General features: G+C 47.4%; 1 protein-coding gene across 4 annotated transcripts in view; it reads right to left on the reverse strand.

Moving 5' to 3' along the window:
• Positions 1 to 2,304: 2,304 nt before the first annotated feature.
• The window catches only part of RALGAPB (Ral GTPase activating protein non-catalytic subunit beta), a 146,571-nt gene continuing 124,624 nt past the window's right edge, over positions 2,305 to 24,251 (reverse strand). For all 4 annotated transcript variants that reach the window (XM_075349918.1, XM_075349917.1, XM_075349916.1 and 1 more), the window contains 9 exons: positions 23,709 to 23,918; positions 23,449 to 23,607; positions 23,171 to 23,333; positions 22,466 to 22,588; positions 22,245 to 22,378; positions 14,199 to 14,307; positions 13,871 to 13,949; positions 13,639 to 13,787; positions 2,305 to 6,018 (listed from right to left, as the gene is read on the reverse strand). In XM_075349918.1, the coding sequence (XP_075206033.1) occupies positions 5,825 to 6,018; positions 13,639 to 13,787; positions 13,871 to 13,949; positions 14,199 to 14,307; positions 22,245 to 22,378; positions 22,466 to 22,588; positions 23,171 to 23,333; positions 23,449 to 23,607; positions 23,709 to 23,918 (1,320 nt within the window). In that variant the 3' untranslated portion in view covers positions 2,305 to 5,824. The remainder of the gene's footprint in view (positions 6,019 to 13,638; positions 13,788 to 13,870; positions 13,950 to 14,198; positions 14,308 to 22,244; positions 22,379 to 22,465; positions 22,589 to 23,170; positions 23,334 to 23,448; positions 23,608 to 23,708; positions 23,919 to 24,251) is intronic.

Raw genomic sequence — 24,251 nt, forward strand, 5'->3', positions numbered from 1 at the left:
CTCCAGCCTCCGTACCCGCAATGGGTACCTCAACCTTAACAAACACCGCCGACAAAAGTGGGGTGAGAAGGGAGCATGCTGGGGGCCCTAGTATGGGCCCTCTTTTCTTCCATCCGACATAGTCAGCAGCTGCTGCTGACTAAACAGTGGAGCTATGCGTGGATGTCTGACCTCCTTCGCACAAAGCATGAAAACTGAGGAGCCCGTGATCCCACGGGGGGTGTATAGGCAGAAGGGGAGGGGCCTTACACTTTTAAGTGTAATACTTTGTGTGGCCTCCGGAGGCAGTAGCTATACACCCAATTGTCTGGGTCTCCCAATAGAGCGACAAAGAAACTAGGCTTCCAGCTGGTTGACCACCCACCTTATTCACCAGATCTAGTTCCCTCCGACTATATTATCTGTTTCCAAACATGAACAAACACCTCAAGGGTGTTTCACACCATTTCTGATGCCATGGCTGGTACGGATGTCTGGTTTGAGGCACAACCGAAATCCTTCTTTTTCTAGGCTTACAGAACTTGGAATACCGACGTAAGAAGTGTGTTGACATCAGTGGAGAGTATGTGGAATAAATGTAAAGTTTCATCATCCTATCTCATGTCTTTCTGGGTAAAGCCAAAGACTTCTTAACAGCCCCTCATATCTATCATCTTCCGGGCTATGGGGCGTGCGCTACCTGGAAGACTGCCCCCGTTCTTCATTATACAGGATTCTTCCTCCCCTTCTTTTTAGTATGCCTGTGATGTCAGGTGCGTGGCTGGAAATCCCAAGCCTGCAGTCTTCTCCCTGCACTGTGAAGTCATTGTGACGCTCTTCAAAAATGAAGACTGTGCCCTTCTGAGGGCAATCTTCAATTCTGATGTGTGCAGGTGCCGTGGAGCCACTGCGACTTCACAGTGCAGGAGAGAAATGGCAGACACAATGCGCAGGCGTGGGATTTCCGGCCGCGCACCTGGCGTCACAGGAACTCTGAAGAGAAGGGGAGGAAGAATCCTGTATAATAAAGACCGGGGTCAGTGTTATCTTCCGGGCAGCACACGCCCCATAGTCCGGAAGATAGAAAATATAGGATAATTTTTCCAAAATGATCCATCACCCAGAAGGCATACAGGTAGGGCTAATTTCACCTCTATGCTACTTGTATGCCCATACTAATAACACAAAAAAAAAAACAAAAAAACAAACATAACTCAAAAAGGGTGATAGATTCCATTTAAACACACAGAATCGTGCAGCCTCCATAGTGACCCCACGCTCTCTGCTGCAGAAGCCAAACACCTGCATCCCGCAACCCCTGCCCTGCACTCCAGTACGTCGGTGAGAAGCCTCCATACAGGTGTAGCCATTTTCAGGTCACGCGATGTCCGCATGCTGCTGACATCCCTCACCATGACATGTGGTGTGGGTGGTGCGGTTGCTTGGCTCTCCCCTCCCTCACCATGAAGCCAGGCGGGAGGAGGTGACAGTTGGCTCGTACGCAGTGCTATGTTGGCATGAACATAATAGCACTACGCACGTGTCGGCTCAGCTTCAAACAGGACACATTCAGTGTTATATAGTGAATAGAAGAATATCAGTTACACTTGATAAAGATCTAGTTGTCCATAGCAACCAATCAGAGCTCAGCTTTCATTTTACCTCAGCAGCTTCAATGCTGAAAGCTGCACTCTGGATGCTAAAGGCAACCAGAATGATCTTACTGTGATTTACTGTGAATCAATATTCATAAATGAGGCCTCAGTTACTTCTGTAGTGTATAGGCAACTAGAACGATCTTACTGTGAGTCAATACTCATAAATGAGGCCCCAGTTACTTCTTCAGTGTATAGGCAACCAGAATAATCTTACTGTGAGGCAATATTCGTAAATGAGGCCCCAGTTACTTCTGTAGTGTATAGGCAACAAGAACGATCTTACTGTGAGTCAATACTCATAAATGAGGCCTCAGTTACTTCTTCAGTGTATAGGCAACCAGAATAATCTTACTGTGAGGCAATATTCGTAAATGAGGCCCCAGTTACTTCTGTAGTGTATAGGCAACTAGAACGATCTTACTGTGAGAGTCAATACTCATACATGAGGCCTCAGTTACTTCTGCAGTGGCTAACTTTTTTTTTTTTTTAATAAATAAAACAAGAATAGGCCCTTTGACCATTCAAGCGATTCGATCCCAGCTTTGGCCAATGAAACAGTTCGATCCCAGCTTTGGCCAATGAAACGGTTTGATCCCAACTTCAGACAGAAGGACTCGTGCGGCATGATATAGTGAATACAGGCGTAAAATAAAACACACATATGGAATTCTTTAAATAATAATAATTGCCTTTAAAATTTATTTGACTAAATGTGTTACATTCAATATCAGATGTGTATTCCTTTCAGTGAAAGGCGACTGGCATAAAACAAAAACCATGTTTCGTGGCTTAACAGGAAAAGGTTAAAGGAAATTTGCTAAACAGAGTCATACCTTTCTATTTACAGCTCTGTGCCGTCGGCCTATATACAGAATAAAATACAGTAACTGGGAACAAAGCCTCAGTGTCCATGACTTACGAGAACTTGGATAAAATGTGCACGCACTTTGAATCGGCAGATGCAAGCCAAGTGACTACGTGTTCCCAAAGAAAGTTATATTTCATTAAAAAAAAAAGTGAATACAAATAAGAGCTTCAGAGTGCAAACAGGGCGCTGTCTAATCTGCTACATGGAAGCCAGATAACAATTAGATCAGTGAAGTTCAGACATAGAAGAGGAATCTGTACAAGTCATACCATGACAGTACACCCCACACAAAGGCAAGAATTCAAGTGATAGTATAGATCAAAGAAAACAATATTTGCAAGATATAACAGAATTACAATATGTACACTTAAAAGATGCCCTAATCGTAGACTATTGGAGAGGAACCAGCCCCTCCGACCTGCAAAGTAGCAATTCTACCCGGACTTTTCAGAGTCCTGGGTAAAGTGAATGTTATTTGTGGAACTGTCAGGATTAGTAGCCAAGTGACGGAGGTCGCACGTTACAGATGGCAGTGGAGAGGAGTGTATGGCGTAGAAGATGGCGCAGTAGTGTGGGACGCAGGATGAATCAGACTATAGTCACAATTCTTATTGCCATGAACAGGATCCTCAAACAGCAGAACATTTCATTATAAAGAAAATAACTATAGTAAAATTCCCTTCTAGACTTTGTAAACGATGAAAGTATTGGGAAGTTTCAGATGAAGGACGATCCAGTAACAAGCATTGCTGAAGTGAGGGCCGTAACTAAGCCAGGGGGCGAAAAACAGTTCTCATGTAAGCCAATTTATTCACTGTAACCCAGCCCTCACCCCTAAATAAAAAACACTCTGCTGATCATTTTCTTAATATATCTCTAGATCGCGTTCAGCCACCTACACCTGAACACAGACATGTTATTGAGCTCATACAGTATGCCCTATATAGGGAACCAGGAACCAGATTTGGCCACTATAAGCTGCGGCCAGCACCACTAAGGTCTTATATACAGCATTGTAGAGTACTGTATATAAAAGCCCAGGCTGATCTGTATAATGTAAAAAAAAAGAGCTTTTACTATACTCATGAAGGGGGCGGTCCAGTACAATGGGCGTAGCTGCTCTCTGGTCCGGCACTTCCTCTCTGCGGCGATCTCCATCCTCCTCTAACAAAGCCCAGTGTGGATGAGGTGTCCTACGCCATCCACACAGGCCAACATTGCGGTCATGCTCAGGGCAGATCAAAGTTTTGTAGTGCGCATGCGCTGGCGGTCTTTAACCTTTCCTCATGCCTGTGCATTACAGAACTTTGATCTGCCCTCAGTAGGAGAGATCAAAGTGGGCCTGCGCAGAACCGCAATACTGACCTGTGTGGATGACCTAGACGCCTCATCCATACTGGACTGGGTAGAAGGAGGACGGCAATCGCCGCAGAGAGGAGCCACTGGACTGGAGAGCAGCGACTCTCATCGGACCGATCTGCCCTGTAAGGAAGTATGATAAAAGTGTTTTTTACGTTATATAGAGCGGCCTGGGCTCTTATATACAGTATTCTAGAATGCTATATATAAAGAGCCCACTGGTGGTGGCCGCAGCTTATAGGAGCCAAATGTGGTGACAGGCTCCCTTTAATAAATATATCTCCCATATATGATGAACTTGCTTTAAAATCAATGTCATAATGCTGAAATATTAAGAACTGGACTCTTGTTATTAAGGAAACTTTCACTAAACATTTACGGCCCCATCTGAGAACAGCATGATGTAGAGATAACATGATTCCAGTGATGTGTCACTTACTGTACTCCTTGCTGCAGTTTTAATAAACAGTTTTATCAACAATCAGAGAATTGGTAGATCTGCAGCCGATGTCCGTATAACCCCACTTACAACACTGATTGACAGCTTTCTGCGTATGCACAGTGTAATCAATGGCGGGGCGAGGTTGGACTATCTGGTAGCAGTTTTACTAGTCACCTACTTCTAATCCCCTACTGATAAAACAGTGATTACACTAAAATGCCCAGTAAGTGACCTCGCTGGAATCATCAGGGTCTTTGCCCCTTCAGTATGCTGCTCTCGGAATAAATAACAAAAGCTCCTGACAGATTCCCTTTAATGGGATTATACAGACATTCTGACACAGATTTTCCAACCAGCCTCATCTGGTGTGGAAGATGGGCTTATGTACACAATATGTTTGGAACAGACCCCCTTAAAGTCTGTGTATATGCGGGGGATGCAGAGTTCTGTTTCCAAAAAATAGCTCTCCCATGGAGCTCCAAGATATATTAAGACATACAAGCTCAGAGTTTAGTTTTTAATTTAGTTTTAGTAAAGTTCAGGCTTGAAAATTCGCCGACTACACGAATACAACTTTGCATCCCTAGAATTGTAATGTAACCAACTATGGCTCCAATATCATTGGTTCCATTGACTTTATCAGTCTATACTAAAGACAGAAAGAAGTCTTCACACAGGACGGATGCCTTCATGTGAGGAAATAAATAGTTTGGGTATAAAATCCCGCTACTAAGGCTTTATTATGGAGGACATTGTCTCTCCGGAACATATAAAAAAAGAGAAAGAAAAATAAAAATCACACACATACAGCAAAGTTGTGGTGTCAGCCAGATGTGTAGATAAGCCCATATCTGATATGGCTATCTTCCGTAGGTGCAGCCTAGCCATCTGAGTGAATGGCTAATGTGCCGAAAACCTAAGCTTTAGAGAATGCAATGGGTTTAAAGCCCCTAGGGAAGGAAATGGGTCAACAAGTCTGAAAACATCAGCTATATTGGATTAAAGGAGATGTAGGGTGCCTACTGGCTGAGAACACCTCACTCGTTAATGCTTTTGGTGGAGAATTAAGGTTTGCATACATAATGGAGGTTCCCTCCTAACCTCAACATAAGGTCTTCTTCCGAATTGCCACATTACTAGCACACAGGAATATTTACGGACGACAGTGGCTCTGTTAGTGGGATGTATAAATGTATATGGCTAAACCCTTCACACGCTGCCCACAGCCTTCTTCGCTCACGTCTTTCAGCTCACACACTTGAGCCGGATTTCTGACATGTTTGCTATTTCTTGCATTGAGGATCCCTTAATGAAATAAATCTACTAGAGGCGGCCAGTGAATCATTAGCCTGCACCGCACTTGAATATAATCCTATGGAAATCCCTCATGCCACAGACCCTCCTCACGCACACATTCAGTGCATCAGCTCTTATTTTTTGGTTTCCAGACCTTGCCACATTGGCTTTTTTAAACACAGTCATTGGCCCCTAGACCCCACGGAGTGGGTGAATTTTGGTTTAAGGAGTGCAGCTCTTCAGGCCAACTTCATGGAAGAGAGAGGTGTAGAACTCGGGCTCGAGTTGTCGGTTTCTGTACTTGTTGACTATTTCTGTGATTTTCTGCTTTCGTCGCACGTGAGGTGTATTGTAGGAGTCACTTTCCAATCTCTTTCTCCTGCAGATGTTGATCACGGTTTGCCGTACTAAAAAGCCTAAAAAGAAGGGGAAAAAAAACCCCATGAATGCTGTGTCACTTAAAAGAATTTTCCCACTAACAAAGTTCATTTTAATCAATTCAATAGATCTGGGAATAATAAGTTACACAATTGGATGCCATAAAAAAAAAAAAATATTCCTGTGCTGAGATAATCTTATATATGTGTCCCTGCTGTGTACTGTGTAATGGCTGTGTCTGACTGTACAGGGACATGGTCTGATCATACCACTGTTCCTGGGCATGGGAGGACGTAAAAGAGTATAAAGACATTACAGCACAGGATTGCAAATAATTCTTTCTTGGGGGTAAAACATTCCTTAAAAACATGCAGGGAAATGTTTTACCTCACAAAAAGAATCAGCTGTGACTCCATGCTGTGCTACTACCTGTATACTCTCTTGCTTCCTCCCCTGTCTAGGAGCTGTGGTAAGATCAGACAATGTCCATGCATGGTCAGACACAGCCATTACACAGTACACAACAGGGACACATATATAAGATTATCTCAGCACAGGAACATTTTTTTTTTTTTTTAAACTCGTTTTATTGAAAGTTAAGTAAAACATTACATTAAAGAATAAATCAGCAAATTGTACAGTGAGACAGAGTACATGTAAACTGGTTGGTCATCAGGATAATAAAGTAACAACAATCAAATCAACGTCCATTACTTTCAGCATATCCATAGAGCATCAAACATAGCAAAGGTGTTAGCTCGCGAGACACATCCAACTTAAGGCAAAAAACCCATATTGTCAAGGAGAGTGCAACCCAAGTTTCGGGGAACTTGTGGTACCCTGATATAGTGTATCATGAATCACATGTGTCTCCTCTCTGCCTACCGGGGCACTACTGGCTAATATTGCGATAATACCGATTGTAGGTTATCAGCAAGAGAACCAGGAGATCCACCAGTCAAGGGCGACCTCATCCATCTACCCCAAATTTTGTCAAATTTAGTTGAAGAGCCTCTTGTCTTATAAACAAATTGTTCGGACGGGATTATAGCATTTACCAATGCAATCCAAGAGGCTCTAGTTGGGGGATGAGTGCTCATCCAATTTAGTATAATGCCCTTCCGGGCCAGAAAAAGGACCTTCTTTATTAATAGATTCTCATGTTGGGACCAGGAGTGTACATCTACCACCCCAAATAGACACAGGACTGGGCACATAGCAACCGCTTTTTGAAATATGGCGGAAAGAGTCATTGCAATCTCACTCCAATAGGAGAGAATGACCCGGCAATCCCATATCATGTGCCAGAAATCAGCACCGTCTCTCCCGCATCTCGGACAACCCATCCCCACCGAATTACTCAGCTTTTTCATTTTGTTCAGTCTCTGGGGAGTAATATAACTTTGGTGTATTATATATAATTGGATCAGTCTATTGTTAACAGCAGGAGAGACCAACGTGTGGGATTCGACAATGTCGTCCCACACTACATCATCAATTTCAGGGATCCTGGCACTCCACCTCTCATGGACAGAAAGAGGATTATTCATGGCCTTGGCCCGAATGAGGGAGGAGTATAGTTTAGACATAAGACCACCAGGGCCTTGTGATCTAATAATTCCAATGACTGGGAAGGAAGAGAATCTAACCCCACGGCCAGAGAACTGAGCTCGAAAGGCGTGCCTAATCTGGAGATACTGAAACCCATGAGATTCCGGCAAGTCGAATTCTGTCCGCAGTTGTGCAAAGGGGCGGAGTTCACCATCCCGGACCAGTGATCCCAGGGAGATTATTCCGCGATTCCTCCATTCACCAAACCCCGGCAACCCACAAAAATGTGGAAGGTCCAAGTTATCCCATAAGGGCGTCTCAGTTGGTACATCATAAAATCCAAATACGGCTTTAGCCTCTTTCCAGATCCTGGCCCCCAATTTGTGTATCGGGAGGACACGACCCTCAGGGGCCCTCCTGTGATCCATCAGTAATGGCCACAGGAGATCCACACCTGTGAACTCTGCCAGGAGTCCCTCCGGAGAACCCCCAACCCGGGGAAGTGTCCATGGACCCAAATATTTCAATTGTCCGGCCAGATAGTAAATATAAAGATCAGGAAGGGCCAAACCCCCCATATCCTTGGGTCTTTGTAATTTGGCCAATTGGACCCTTGATCTGGACGAGCCCCAGACAAAGGTAATCATTAAAGATTCCAGGGACCGGAAGAAAGAGCGAGGAATCTGTACAAATACATGCTGGGTAATATAGAGACACTTTGGTTGCACTATCATTTTAAGGAGGTTAATCCTTCCCGCCACTGATAGTGGGAGTTGGCTCCATCTATTAAATTTCTCCCCGAAGTACGCTAGTAAGGGGGCTATATTTCTCGCTATCATCTCCGCAGGGCTTCCCGCCAGTATAATTCCGAGATATTTGAAATGATCCACCACCGGAACCCTGCATATGTGGTCGTGCACCAGATCCTCTCTGTTCCGAGACAGAAAGAGGAGGTACGATTTTGACCAGTTTATTGACAGACCGGAGAACTCCCCAAATCGATCAATCAATTGCACGGCTCTAGGAATGGAGGAATCCGGATCAGATGCAAACAGTAACAAGTCGTCTGCGTACAAAGATAACCGTTCATCTCCCTTACTATGTCTCACCCCCCGGTAGACTGGGTCCGCTCGAATGCGCACCGCCAGCGGTTCCATGGCAAGAGCGAACAGGAGAGGGGATAGGGGACATCCCTGTCTGGTTCCCCTCCCCAAAGGGAAAGTATCCGACACACCACCACCCACCTGAATGTTAGCAGATGGAGCTTTATATATGATCTCAATCCATCTGATAAATTCGTTGCCGAAACCAAATGCCCGCAGTACCTCCAGCAGGTATGGCCATTCTATAGAGTCGAAGGCTTTGGCTGCATCCAGGGAGACCAGAGCCCAATCCTCCTCTAACTTGGTGCCCATCTGCAAGACCACCTGCGCCCTCCTCAGATTATCCGAGGTACTCCTACCCGGGATGAATCCTGACTGATCCTCATGTACTATAGAGGAGACCACTTTATTGAGTCTAGTTGCTAGAATTTTGGTAAGAATTTTGTAATCAGAGTTCAACAAAGATCGGTCTGTACGAGCCACAATCCAATGGGTCCTTATCTGGTTTCAATAGCAGGACAATGGTTGCCTCATAAAAGGAATCAGGCAACCGTCCCTTGCGGAACGAGGCTTCAACCGCTTCCAGGAGGGCTGGGGCCAGCTCCCCCTGATATTTGTCAAAGATCTCAATCGGGAGTCCGTCTGGCCCAGACGCCTTACCCTTATTGAGGGTCTTCATCGCCTCCACCATCTCTTCCATAGTAATGGGCTCATCCAAGGCCGATCTCTGAGCCAAAGTCAACCTGGGAACTCCAGATCTCGTAAGTACTCAGCAATCTCCTCCCTTGACACGGTCAGCCTGGACTCATACAGGTTCCTATAGAAGTCCAAAAAAACCTCCAATATACCATTGACGGAAGTAACTATTCCGCCACGAGGGTCTCTGATCTTGAGGACAGCAGGTGAGCTATTGGATTGACGCACCAGGAACGCCAGTAAGCTACTGGATTGGTTCCCTTGCTCAAAATACCTCTGGCTCGTGAAGAATACATGTCTCTTAGCCTTGTCTTGCAGATACAATAGATATTTCCTCCCAGCCTGAAGCCACTGAGATCTATTTTCCTCAGAGGGGTCCGAGGTGAATCTATGTTCAAGCACTCTATTTTGGGTGGCCAGTTCCTCCTCCTCCCTGGCCGCCTGTTTCTTGATATAGGAAATAGAGGAGTGGCAGCATCCCCTCAGATACGCCTTAAGCGCGTCCCAATAAGCCGAGTGATTCTCTTCCGTGTATGCCCCAAGCTGATCAGGGATCCTGTCATTGACACCAAAGAGTGACAGCCACCAAGGGTTAATTTTCCTTGACAATTTATGAGATTTACATCCTTCCCATTTAATGCCTACAAATACCGGAGAGTGATCTGATACTGATCTGGGCAAATGACAGACCGATTGTATATGGGCACAGACTCTTTCATTTCCACAGATGTAATCAATTCGAGATAATGAGTTTTTCCCTGGAGTATAACATGTATATTCTCTCAGTGCTGGGTTAAAAAACCGCCACATATCGTACCATCCCACTTCCTGTAAGAATATACTCAATCTAGTTTGTATCGTGGGGGAGATCGGGACCTGTCGGGTGTTGAATCTGTCCAGTCCCGTGTTATTAATCAAATTGAAATCCCCCATACAGAGCACTAAGGCTTGTGGGAATTGTGAGGCAAACTTAGCCGCCTCATATAGAATCGAGATTCCCGTTGCAGGGGGGATGTATACGGCTAAGACCACTATCATAACCCCATCGATGTGAGCCTGGATAAACACATACCTCCCATCAGTATCCTTTAAAATTTTACCCGGGTCCCACCGCAGTGCTTTGTGGACTAGCACCGATACTCCCCTAGAATATGATGAATGAACAGAGTGAGCTGACCATTGAACCCAAGGCTTTTGAAGCACTCTAGTGGTATCCAACAACAAATGGGTCTCTTGTAAGCACACAATCTGAGCTTTGGATCTTTTGATATGAGCAAATACTGCCGCCCGTTTCCTGGATGTGCCCAGTCCTCTAGCATTCCATGTCATCAAGCTTAAAGCCATTGAGAGATGCCACTTGCTGAATTGCTAGAAAAATATCAAAAACTTAAACAGTAGAACTTGGGTAAACGTACCCTTAAATACAAATTGTCGGTTGCGCACACACAACCGACAAGAACTGGTCCAGTAGTGCGACCAGGAAACATTTTCCATAGCAACGACTAGGGTGAACCAACGTGGCTAGATGGTGTACTTGGTATGGGGGTGTCCTCAAACAAGGACTTGAGCTTCTCCTGCAGTCCAATAAATGAATTACCCTGCAGCTTAGCCTTTAATCGTGCATGAGTGAAGGGACCAAGAGTAGATGGGAAAGAAGTAAGAGAGAGAGAGAGAAGAGGATAGAGAGAGAGAAGAAGAGGAGGAAGAGAGAAGGAGAGAGAGAAAGAGAGAAAAAAGAAAAAAAAAAAAAAAAAAGGGGGAGGAAGAGAGAGGTAAGGAGGAAGAAAGAGAAATAGGGTAGAAGAGAGAAAGAGAAAGGGGAGAGATTAGAATAAGAGATAAAGCGGGGGCAAGAGAAGGAATATAGAGATATGAGAAGGAGAAAAAGTGGGGGGACTGAGGGGAAAGGAGAAAAAGAACAATGAGGAAGTAGGGGGGCGAGGTGAAGGGGAATGAGGGATAAGCTGATAGGGGGTTAGAGGGGGAGAAGAGGTGGGAGTGTGAAGGAGATAGAAGAAGGATTGGCAGGTAATCTTAGACTGTAGGATATTATGACATATGGTAACCTCAGAAACTTAATATAGCATTAATAGAGCAAAATTCAACATTATGAACTGAAGTGCATTGCCAAATACTGCGAGCCCAAAGTAGAGTTCCAATTTGGATCCAAAAATGTATAGGATAAAACAAGATCGCATGAAGGAGTTCAGGGCGTCGCAACAGCGGTCTGACCCATGTCCCGTCTGGTGTCACCACGGTCCGGTCCCATCAGCGACGAGTAATCCGGAGCACAGACTGGGCTAAGCAATGATCCCGGAGAACGCAGCAGCCGTCCCATACGCAGGCGTGGCCCCAAGCCACCCGCCTTCGACGAGGGCCAAACCCGGAGGCCGGATCATTGGGAAACCAATAATGGACACATCCGGAAACTCTCATGCCTCCGGGAAGGCCACAGGCGCACCTGCGCCTCCAGATGAGATCATTAGCTTCTCAGCTAACAGGGACCATAAGATCAGGACGCGAACGCAATTGCGGTCCCGCTCCACTCACATGCCAGGAGGGATGAATCAAACAAGAATCTTTTACGCCTTCAGAATCGAGGGACGCCGAGTACCTGCATAGGATGATCCTGAAGCGATCTCAACAGTGATTTCAAACACAACGTCCCAAGGATTGGAGTCGCATCACCGACCTTGCTCCGAAGAGGATGAAATAAGTGAATCAGAACCGCGACGCCATCACAACCGCGACCCATCAGGCAGCGCCCATGACCGTGACGCATCAGCGTTTCCTCTTCAATGTGTTGATCCAGTCATCCGCTTCCGCAGGAGAAGTAAAGAACAGGGATCGCTCTTGATGGACCACTCTAAGACGGGCTGGGAAGATCATGGAGTAAGCAATTTGATGCTCTCTGAGGCGTTTTTTCACCTGAATGAAGGATGCCCTCGGTTTCTGGAGCGACGCAGAGAAATCAGGGAAGATCAATATGGTGGCGTTGTTGTGTAAAATCGGGCCCTTGCGCCGCGCCGCACCAAGGATCGCATCTCTATCTCTGCTGCTCAACAGTCGGGCCAGGAGAGGTCTAGGCTGCGCTCCCGGAGGAGGAGGCCTGGCCGGTACCCGGTAAGCTCTTTCTATAGCGAATGCCGCTGACAGCGTCGCATCAGGGAAAGTTTCAGAGAGCCACTTTTCCATGAACTTACATGGGTCGCTCCCTTCTGCCCTCTCCGGCATCCCCAGAATTCTCAAATTATTGCGACGCAGGCGATTTTCCAGATCATCAGCCCTCTGCGCCCAGTTGTTTGCCGCGCTTTCCAGAGAGGACAGTCTGCCCGGCGTCGCTCTTGCGTTCGTCTTCCAGCGTGGAGATCCGCTGCTCGGTCTCCTTTACCCGCTCTCTCAGGTTTTGCAAGTCCAGCCGGAGGAAACCCACATCGATCTTAACCTCCTCGATTTTACCCGTCAGCGACACTTTTGAATCCTGGATCGCTGCAAGTAACTGCGACGTAACCTGCTGTAAAGGTTAGCTCCTGCGATTCCTTGGATCCGGCCTCCACGCTCTCCTCCTCCTCCGCCTCGCTGGATTCCCGCTCTGCCTGCTTGCCGGTGCCATCTTGCTGGGAGTCCCGAGCAAACTTCTTCAGCTTCTCAGCCGCCGCTGCGCTGCGACCTCTGCTCATGATACCGATCCGAATGCTCACCGCACCACAGGTAATCCAGAGGTGTATTTAGGCACCAATTTCGGCAGGATTAATAGTATATATCAGCGTTGGACTGCGGAGCTGCTCTCAGATGCGACCGCTCATGCTGCCTGCTGGCCACACCCCCCTCCAGGAACATTTTTTTAATTCACATCCAATTGTGGAAATTATTATTATTCCTAGTTCTACTAATTAAAATGAACTTAGTTAATGGGAAAAACCCTTTTAAAAGGGCCTAGAAAAACATTTTAATCATTGCTTCGGTGAATTAAGAAGGAAGTGACTTTGCAAATTACTGTTTCATCTCCAGCTCCCTCCTATACAGCCATATGTATCTCGATGGTAACCGGTTACAAACAAACCCTTTGCGGTTTAATCCTACTCTCACTCCCTCCCATTGCTCCTTTTTCCTCTGCCTAATATTTAGGTAGGATAGTAAGATGCAGGATACAAATGGGGGAGAGTTCAATCGGATCAGACTACTATAATTTGTTTCTTGTCGGTTACCATGGAGACAAAGATTTGTTTAGCATTAAGAGAAGATTACTTCACCCTAAACTATTCTCTATGGTGGGAATTTAGGTAAACCCTCGAACCTCCCACTTACCGAGTGCTCTCCGGCTCACCACCATGCCATCCACCAATGGGATAACCATATTGAATTTTCCAGACGCCCCATGTACTTTCACACGGAACAAGCCTGTATACAAGGGGTGTATGAATATCACAGGAACCTCCTTCTCAGGTGTGCTGTTCCTAAAGAAGGATAAAGGGATACATAAGACATTGGAAATAAGTCAGTGACAGAACAGAAAGCCGAGGCCAGGTGGACGTGTTACCGGATGGACGTGTTGCTGTTCGTAGTAGTCTCTATACCAGTGCTGGTCTCTGCCGTTAGGTCTGACAGCGGGAAGTTTTCTGGCAGACACATAGAACATAATTTTTGTCATTTGGAAGTAGCTGACATTTGGTGTCACTATGAAACTATAGAATATGAAAGAAAATTGAGGCATATCCCACTGAAGGTAGCAGAAAAATCAATTACTGTAAATAGGACTTTACAAAAGCAAGAAGGACAAATCAAAAAGCAAAGATAACATTCAGCTAAGATACTCAGCAATGAGCAAAACTGATAGAAAAGAGGAATAAGCTAGGTCCAAAACGTACCCAAGTCATCATATTGCTCCAGCCACACAACAGCCACCTTCGTCTCCGGCCCCAGAGGGGGGAGTGTTCGCCCGTGTGGAGCTTTCTTCGTCCTAGATGTAGGACTGAGCTGGAGAAATAAAAAAAGAATCAACAGTTTTGAAAAAAAGAGAATTTTGTTTACTTACCGTAAATTCTTTTTCTTATAGTTCCGTAATGGGAGACCCAGACCATGGGTGTATAGCTTCTGCCTCCGGAGGACACACAAAGTACTACACTAAAAAGTGTAGCTCCTCCCTCCGAGCATATACACCCCCTGGATAACCAATTATAGCCAGTTTAGTGCAAAAGCTGAAGGAGGACAGCCACCCACAAGTAGAAATAGAGCAAGAACCGGAACAACCGGAGACTCTGTCTACAACAACAGCCGGTGAAAACACACGGAACAAGAAAACTGCCAACAGGCAACAGGGAGGGTGCTGGGTCTCCCATTACGGAACTATAAGAAAAAGAATTTACGGTAAGTAAACAAAATTCTCTTTTTCTTTATCGTTCCTTATGGGAGACCCAGACCATGGGACGTCTCAAAGCAGTCCATGGGTGGGAATAAACAGAAAACTGAGAAGTAGGCGAAACCTAACTTCACAAATGGGCGACAGCCGCCTGAAGGATGCGTCTGCCCAAGCTCGCATCTGCCGAAGCATGAGCATGCACTTGGTAGTGCTTTGAAAAGGTATGCAGACTAGACCAAGTGGCAGCCTGACAGACCTGCTGAGCCGTAGCCTGGTGCCTGAAAGCCCAAGAGGCACCGACAGCTCTGGTCGAGTGTGCCTTGATCCCCGGCGGGGGAGGCACCTGAGTACTCTGGTAGGCATCAGAAATGGCCGACCTAATCCAACGAGCTAGGGTCGGCTTAGAAGCCGAGAGGCCCTTACGCCGACCTGAGGTCAGCACAAAAAGAGAGGTGCACCGCCTAAGAGCAGCGGTGCGAGACACATAGATCCGGAGCGCCCGCACCAGATCCAGAGTATGCAACGCTTTTTCAAAGCGATGAACAGGAGCCGGACAAAAGGAAGGCAGGGAAATATCCTGGTTAAGGTGGAAAGGAGATACCACCTTAGGAAGAAAGTCCGGAGTCTGACGGAGAACCACCTTGTCTTGATGAAAAACCAAAAAAAGGTGACTCCGAAGAGAGAGCAGCCAAATCAGAGACTCTCCTGAGGGAAGTTATGGCCACTAGAAAGACCACTTTCTGTGACAGACGGGACAAAGAAACCTCCCTAAGTGGCTCAAAAGGGGGTTTCTGCAAGGCCGTGAGGACCAGATTAAGGTCCCAGGGATCCAAAGGCCGCCGGTAAGGCGGAATGATATGAGATGCGCCCTGCATGAAGGTGGGCACCTGAGCCAGCCGGGCGATACGCCGCTGGAACAATACTGACAGAGCCGAGACCTGTCCCTTGAGGGAATTGAGGGATAGTCCTAGCTGCAGACTGGACTGTAGAAAGGACAGGAGGGTCGGCAGAGAAAAAGGCCAAGGAGCATGGCCAGAAGAGCGACACCAGGACAGGAAAATCTTCCAAGTCCTGTGATAGATTTTGGCCGAGGAAGACTTACGGGCCCGAGTCATAGTGGAAATGACTTCAGGAGGGATACCAGAAGTCGTCAAGATCCAGGACTCAAGAGCCACGCCGTCAATCTGAGAGCCGCAGAATTCTGGCGGAAAAACGGACCTTGTGAGAGAAGGTCTGGACGGTCCGGAAGATGCCACGGCACCTCTACGGACAGATGGAGCAGGTCTGGGAACCAAGCTCGCCTGGGCCAGTCTGGAGCAATGAGGATGACCCGACGGCCCTCCATTCTGATCTTGCGCAGGACTCTGGGCAAGAGAGCTAGAGGGGGAAACACGTAAGACAGACGAAACTGGGACCAATCCTGAACCAGAGCGTCCGCTGCAATGGCCTGGGGATCGTGGGAGCGAGCCACGTAAACCGGAACCTTGTTGTTGTGCCGGGATGCCATTAGATCCACTTCCGGAGTGCCCCACTTGCGGCAGATTGTCCGAAACACTGCCGGATGCAGAGCCCACTCGCCGCTGTCCACGGTTTGGCGGCTGAGATAATTTGCCTCCCAGTTTTCCACGCCTGGGATGTGGACTGCGGATATGGAGGACTTGGGAGTCCTCCGTCCACTGAAGGATGCGTTGAACCTCCAACATTGCCAGGCGGCTGCGTGTCCCGCCCTGGTGATTGATGTAGGCAACCGCAGTCACGTTGTCTGACTGGACTCGAATGTGCTTGCCCGCCAACAGATGGTGAAAGGCTAAGAGAGCTAGAAGCACAGCTCTGATTTCCAGCACATTGATCGAGAGGGCTGATTCGGACTGAGTCCAAGTGCCCTGCGCTCTGTGGTGGAGATATACTGCTCCCCAGCCGGTTAGACTGGCGTCCGTGGTGAGGATCACCCAGGACGGGGCCAGGAAGCAGCGTCCCTGAGACAGAGAGAGGGGCCGAAGCCACCACTGAAGGGAGCCCCTGGTTTGTAGCGACAGAGCTACCAACCTGTGCAAGGAGTAAGTCCGCTTGTGCCAACAGCGGAGAATGTCCAGCTGCAGAGGACGCAGATGGAACTGGGCAAAGGGAACCGCTTCCATTGACGCCACCATCTGACCCAGCACCTGCATTAGGTTCCTGATGGAGTGACGGCGAGACCTCAGCAAAGAGCGCACCGCCAGATGAAGGGACTGCTGTTTGACTAAGGGCAGCTTTACAAGTGCCGGCAAAGTCTCGAACTGCATCCCCAGGTACGTAAGACTCTGGGTCGGAGTCAGAGTGGACTTGGGTAGATTGACAAGCCACCCGAACTGGACTAGAGTGGCGAGAGTGAGCGAGACACTCCGCTGACAGTCTGCACTGGATGAAGCCTTGACCAGAAGGTCGTCCAGGTAAGGAATCACTGCCAACCCCTGGAGGTGCAGAACCGCAACCACTGCTGCCATGACTTTGGTGAATACTCGAGGGGCCGTGGCTAACCCGAAGGGGAGAGCCACGAATTGGAAATGTTCCTCTCCGATTGCAAAACGTAGCCAACGCTGGTGTGAAACTGCAATTGGCACATGCAGATAGGCATCTCTGATGTCAATGGATGCCAGGAAATCCCCTTGGGTCATTGAGGCAATGACTGATCGCAGAGATTCCATTCGAAAGTGCCGCACCTGAACATGCTTGTTGAGAAGCTTGAGATCCAGGATGGGCCGGAAGGAACCGTCCTTCTTGGGGACTAGGAAGAGATTTGAGTAGAAACCTCTGAACCGTTCCCGGGCGGGAACCGGTACAATTACTCCGTTGGCCTGCAAGGATGCCACGGCCTGAGAGAAGGCGGCGGCCTTGGAGCAGGGGGGAGTGGACAGAAAAAAATCTGTTTGGCGGGCTGGAAGAGAATTCTATCCTGTAGCCGTGGGAGATGATATCCCGCACCCACTGATCTGAGACGTGTTGAAACCACACGTCGCCAAAGTGGGAGAGCCTGCCACCGACCAAGGACGTTGCTGGCGCGGCCAGATAGTCAAGAGGAGGCTGCCTTAGTGGCAGCGGCTCCTGCGGCCTTTTGAGGACACGGCCTCGTGCGCCAGCTGGGTTTTCGGTCCTTGGCTGAGTTAGTGGACGAGGCCGAGGGCTTAGAGGATGACCAGTTAGAGGAACGAAAGGAACAAAACCTCGACTGGTTCCTGCCCTGGACAGGTTTCCTGGTTTTAGTTTGTGGCAAGGAAGTACTCTTCCCGCCAGTAGCCTCCTTAATAATTTCATCCAGTTGTTCGCCGAACAGCCGGGGCCCAGCAAATGGGAGCCCAGCAAGGTACTTCTTGGAAGAAGCGTCTGCTTTCCACTCTGGAAGCCACAAGATCCTGCGGATAGCGAGGGAATTAGCCGAAGCCACCGCCGTGCGGTGAGAAGCCTCCAGAATGGCAGACATGGCATAGGATGAAAAGGCTGAAGCCCGGGAAGTTAAGGCAACCATTTCAGGCATAGAGTCCCTGGTGAGGGAATGCATCTCCTCCAGAGAAGCAGAGACGGCTTTAAGAGCCCACACTGCTGCAAAAGATGGGGAGAACGAGGCCCCTGCCGCTTCATATACAGATTTGGCCAGAAGGTCAACCTGGCGGTCAGTGGAATCCTTAAGTGAGGTGCCATCAGCCACAGATACAACTGTCCGGGCTGAGATTCTAGACACCGGAGGGTCTACCTTTGGTGAATGAGCCAACTCCTTGACCACCTCTGGTGGAAAGGGAAAACGATCAGAACTACGCTTTGGGAAGCGTTTGTCATGACAGGCCCTGGGCTTGGTCACAGTGGCCTGAAAACTGGAGTGGTTAAAGAACACACTCCTTGCTCTCTTAGGTGAGGTAAACTGGTGTTTTTCTACCAGAGAGGGTTGTTCCTCCGATACTGGTGGATTGAGGTCCAGTACAGAATTAATGGACGCAATCAAATCACTAACATCTGCATCACCCTCGGTGAGATCAATGGGGCACATGGAGGTAGCGTCCGAGCCCACAGTAAAAGCATCCTCCTCGTCCTGCGATTCAGCTCGTGAATCAGAGCCGCGGGACGAGGAAGGAGAGGAGCCCCTGCGTCTCCTTTTAGGAGGACGGGGTCTGGGACCAGATGAAGAATCCTCTGCGAGCTCTGCTGAGCGAGCCATAGCAGCAGGGGCACCCTGTGAAGGGGGCTGATGCATGCTCAGCAGAGTCCGGGACAGCTGTCCCATGGAGTCAGCAAAGGACTGGGAGATAGACTTAGAGAAGGATTCTACCCAAGCCGGGGGTTCAGCCACCGGAGCCGGAGGGACCACTGGGGATGAGACCTCAGGCTGAGGCACCACCATGTTAGAGCAGGCATCACAATGTGGATATGTGCTCGGTTTAGGCAGTACGAGCTTACATGCAGTGCATATAGAGTACAGCCTTGCAGCCTTGCTCCTTGTGTGAGACATGCTGCTGAAGTGGGGGTTCTGAGCTAGAATGGCCCCTAGAGAGTATATAAGCAGGTCCACAACCGGAGGTTGTGGCTTACCAGACCGTTTTGTGTGCCCTCCAGATCCCACAGGCCGGACCCCCAGAAAGATGCTGCAGCCAGCTCCGATCAGTGTGAGAACGCTGATAAAATGGAGCCAGAGCAAGGAGAGGGGGCGGGGCCAACTAAAAGAGCGGGAACTGGAGGGCAAAGGAGGTATACAGGGGAGGGAATCTTTCCTCAGAGAGGAGTGTCCCTTCCCTGTGCTGAACAGTCGCTGGGCGGAGCCGCACTGTCCCTCTGCATGATTGGCATGCAGGGGCAGTGAAAACGAAAGTAGGCCTCAGGCGAAGCCGGGGCCTAAATTTAACAATGCGGCCGGCTAGCAGGCACCATCGGCGCGGTTCTCCGGTGAAAACCAGAGAACCGGCCGGAAATGTCAGCATAGTTACACAGCACACTCTCCCCAACAATAAAGTACAAGGGACCCCTCAATAACCACGTCTCATATACTTAGCTTGTGAGACGCAGGGCCAGGTCCCTGAGGGATGAGTGCTCCGTCCGGCAGGATCCAAAAGGGGCTGCGGATGGAGACCGGTCTCCTGCAAGGCAGGAAGAACCGTGCTGGCTCCCACTTCAAGCCAGAGCCCTAGGGGATGGTGAAGGAGCATGGCATGAAGGGCTCCAGCCCTGAAATCAACCTTAACAACACCGCCGACACAGTGGGGTGAGAAGGGACATGCCGGGAGTCCAGGCTTGGACCCGCTTTTCTTCAAACTCTTTTCCAAAAAATCAAAATCAGATGAGAATGCAAGTGTGTGTGTGCCTCCTGAACACAAAGCATTGAACTGGCTATAATTGGTTATCCAGGGGGTGTATATGCTCGGAGGGAGGAGCTACACTTTTTAGTGTAGTACTTTGTGTGTCCTCCGGAGGCAGAAGCTATACACCCATGGTCTGGGTCTCCCATAAGGAACGATGAAGAAAAGGAGTTTCCTATATTTACAAACAGTGGAACCTATGAGCAACCCGGTGTACGAGTATTTCGCTATACGAGCAAAGCTTGCTGTAAATTTGTAACTCCGTTTACGAGCATGCTTTGCTGTACGAGCAAATACTCATAGCACAGACTTCTGGTTCCGTTCTTTCACCGCGCTCTGACCCGTTCTTGCAATCCGCACAAACACGCACATATTATGCTCACTTTAACTTTCGTTCCATCGCCGGCCTCTTGGTTCTTGTAGTTCGCCAGTACGGGATGTGTATCAGGTAACCATCATTACGATGGAGGAACTTTCGCTGTCAGCCACTACTCAAAGGCAAGCGCGCTGGCCAATCAGAGGCAAGCGGCTCCTGCCTTTGACATCAGCACTCTGGCAGCGTAAGGTCCGGCATCGGTCGCGATGGTCACCGGATACACATCGTGTACCGGCGACTGCAAGTCCCAGGAGGCCGGCGAGGGAACGGAAGGTAAGGTGAGCGTAATATGTGTATGCGCGTGTGTTTGTGCATGTGTGGAATGGCACAATAGGGGACCAGGATGGGACACTGAACAAGTTGTAGAACGAATTGTCTGCATTCCAATGATTTCCTATGGGAAATTTTGCTTTGCTAGACGAGTAACTTGGTTTACAAGGACACTGCCAAAACGGATTGTTCTCTTAAACCAAGGTTCCACTGTACTCCTAATACAAATAAAAGTTTTCAATGAAGAAAAACAAAGTACTTTACTACAGCCCTGTACAATTCTAACTTCAGCACAAGACGGCAGTAATCAATTGGTCAGATCACTATTCAATCTAGAGGACGGCTAATAGATTAATCACTTCTTATTCTCGCAAAAAACTTTACAGTGTTCAGGGAAATTCCAGAAGTGTCACTGGATAAGATGTTGGTTAGCTATGCCCTGGCCAATCATCCAGCCATGGGACTGTTCGTACAAACCATCCCACTAGCAAGATGACAAAAAAACATCAAAAAACAACAAGAACAAAAAAATCGCAGTGGGCTTGCCCAAAGTGGCAAATAATTGGCCCAATTCAACTCAATATGCCATTAACTCATATTTCTGACTAACTTCAGCTGACAATTTTCTGCGTGATGTACCACATTTTGTGTCCTGGCGACGCGTATAATCGTCAAGTGATTGTTGTCTGGTAGGCAGTTCTGACTAATATTTAGGTTAAAGCTGTGGTCTCTGACCTAAAAAGTATTATCTACGTACCTATCAATCTATCTAACCTACACCCCCCCTAACTACTTTTGTAATTATCTTTATTATAGAGTTCCCTACACTTCTGCATATTTATCTAATCCCTAAATGTGTTTGTTTTTTACTGCACTTCTTGTGATGCTTCTTTTGAGAGGAGTCTCAAATGTGACGTCACAGGAGGCTGGGGCTGCAGTTACGTTCTAGTTACTTGCATTGTCGCCCTCTGAGAATGTCCTGGATGATGGGCAATGGACACTGTGGCCGAGACGTCGGCACTGGGTGGTGGTGGATGCAGTGACACCACCAATGCTGCCCGGTGCTAGAAATAGTGCAAGACAATAGCGTAGCCACCTGGTAATTCTTTGTTTATGGGCGGTGCTAAAGGTTGTGGGGTGTCACTCACTGTGGAAGTAGTGGCTGAGTGATAACATGCCAGCGCTGCACTAACCTCGGTAACAGAATCCATCACCCATAATTCAGGACATCCTCAGTAGGCAGCGATGCAAGAAAATAGTAAGTATCTGCAGTGCCACTCCCTGGGGACATCCTTTTCCAGGAGTGGTGATGAACGTTGTTGGGTCTGACTGCAGCCAGACTCCCCTCAAACGAAATGTCACAAGAAGTGCAGTAAAAAACACCTTTATGGGTTAGATAGATTAGGAGTTGTATAATAAAGATAATTACAAAAGTGGTTAGGGAGTAAAGATAGAAAAAAAAACCCAAAACATTTTAGGTGTTGGACCACCCCTTTAAAATGTATGAACTGCTCAGCACCCATTTTCTTAAAGTTGATTTCTTAAGGTGGGCTTGTGATTACTTGAATACTGATTTGACATAAGATCTCACCCTTTGTGTAGAATTCAAACTTTCTGTATGGTTCGGAAACAGTTCCAATGTCAATGGTTGCTTTAATATTCCAGGCAGAAGATCCATGTTGGAGTCACCTTCCTGATCAGATACATTACTTTCTGACGTGTCTGCTGTTAGGAGGAAGTGTAATGGTGAAAATGAACAATTAATAAGTCATCGAGAAAAGTCATCACCAAATACAACTGAGCAGAACTTACTCTGAGCCTCCACGGCTGATGGTACAACAAAAGCGATTTCTGTCAGGGCATCGGCATAATAAAGGACCTTCTTCTCCCCATTAAATATGCTTCCTCCAGTATCCTCAGCGGTCACCGTTTCCTCTAGAGAAATAAAAGTGGCGATCATGCTTTAATCATTTGAATAGGGTGGAGCTGCAGTACCTGGCCACTGTTGGAAGTGATGGAGATGCTATGTTCCAGCAGCATCTGAGAACCTACGGCCACCCAGTAACAGCTGATCGGTCGGAGTGCCGCGTGGCGCTCCCCCACTGATCAGATACTGAGCCAATAACTGAACAGCATTTTTTAAATCTTGTCATTTTGGAGGTATTAATTCTGGAATGCTTCAACATATCCCAGTGATTCTGAGATGTTTTTTGTGTGTGACAGATTGTACTTTATGTTGGGGGTAAACTTGCGTCTATATGTTGCTCAGTTTTATTTTTATGAAAAAATCTGAAATTTGTTAGAAGTTTTGAAATTAGTAATTTTCAAATGATAGGCCATCAACATTAATAAGTAGTGGCCAATCCCTTTAAGTCTGGTCAGAGACATACAAACTGGACTGACAGAAAATCTACACATACTATTAATATCTACCCTTAAAGTGTTAATGATTTTAGAGATATTCATGATCAGTTGGCATGCAATGAACCCGGGGTCAGCTTGTGATTACAAATGTACCTTGACCTTGCTCATTTTCTCCTATGCAATTAATCGACCAGCTTGTGGACACGTGCCCTGTCCAACCTGGATGAGTCCCAACATCAACAGGCCAGCCCAGGGAAAGCAGAAACTCCAAGAAGTGGGGCTGAACATTACTAGAAGACTCTACATTCTTCAAGATCTGTAAAATAGACGTCACCAATGGTTAGAAATACTATAAATCCTTCGTAGGAGCAATGCTGAACCAGACTATTGCCCTATAGGACTGATCAGAGGAAAAACATGTATCCTCTTACCTCCTGACTTGTTTTTTGGCCAGCCTTCATGTAGAATATAAAAACTGTATCAAAGGGACGACAAGGAAGTAAATCCAAGTATCCAATATCGTCAAAGAAACCAGTGATGTGCGAGTCAAGTGCAATAAGGTGAGGAGGTAGACGGCTATTTACTGTCTCCTGAAGAAGAACAAAAGTTACAATACATTCAGAATGACGTACACAGGTCTGGATAGAAGACTAAACAACAGAGATCCTCATTTCTAGAATTATTCTTTTACTTTCAGTGCTTCAAGGGAGAGGAACCCAAAATGTGATAATAGCAGGCGAGCGGTCTGGAATTCCTGTGCCGGAGGGGGAGGCTTGCACTCCGTTACAGGATCAGGGTAACTTTTCTTCTTAAACTCCTCTTCCTTCACATGATCCAGCCCAGTCTCATACGCAATCTGTTTGGCCATTCCAAGCTTCAACTTCTCATGCCTCAACTCCAACTTTGAAGATAAAACATTATGGCAATCTTTAACCAATTTTATTCAAATTCTTTTCCATCAACACAAACGTAGAATATTAAAAGCTCTACCAATTCTGTGAAAGGGGTTTTCTTATCTTGTTGAACCAGATCGTACCACTTCCCTCCTTGCCAGGGAGTGGTGCGCTCCTGATTGAGCAACAGCTATGACCAGTGGCATCATCATTCCGCTGGCCCAAACTGCACATTTTCCTATGAAGCCATCAGAGGTAGCTTTGTCCATGCAACATTGGAGTAGTTCAGGATCAATGAAGCTGATCTGATCCAGCCAGCTTCAGAGCAGTGCATATAATCT

The sequence above is a fragment of the Anomaloglossus baeobatrachus genome, chromosome 5 (genome assembly GCF_048569485.1).
Source record: "Anomaloglossus baeobatrachus isolate aAnoBae1 chromosome 5, aAnoBae1.hap1, whole genome shotgun sequence".
NCBI lineage: Eukaryota > Metazoa > Chordata > Amphibia > Anura > Aromobatidae > Anomaloglossus > Anomaloglossus baeobatrachus.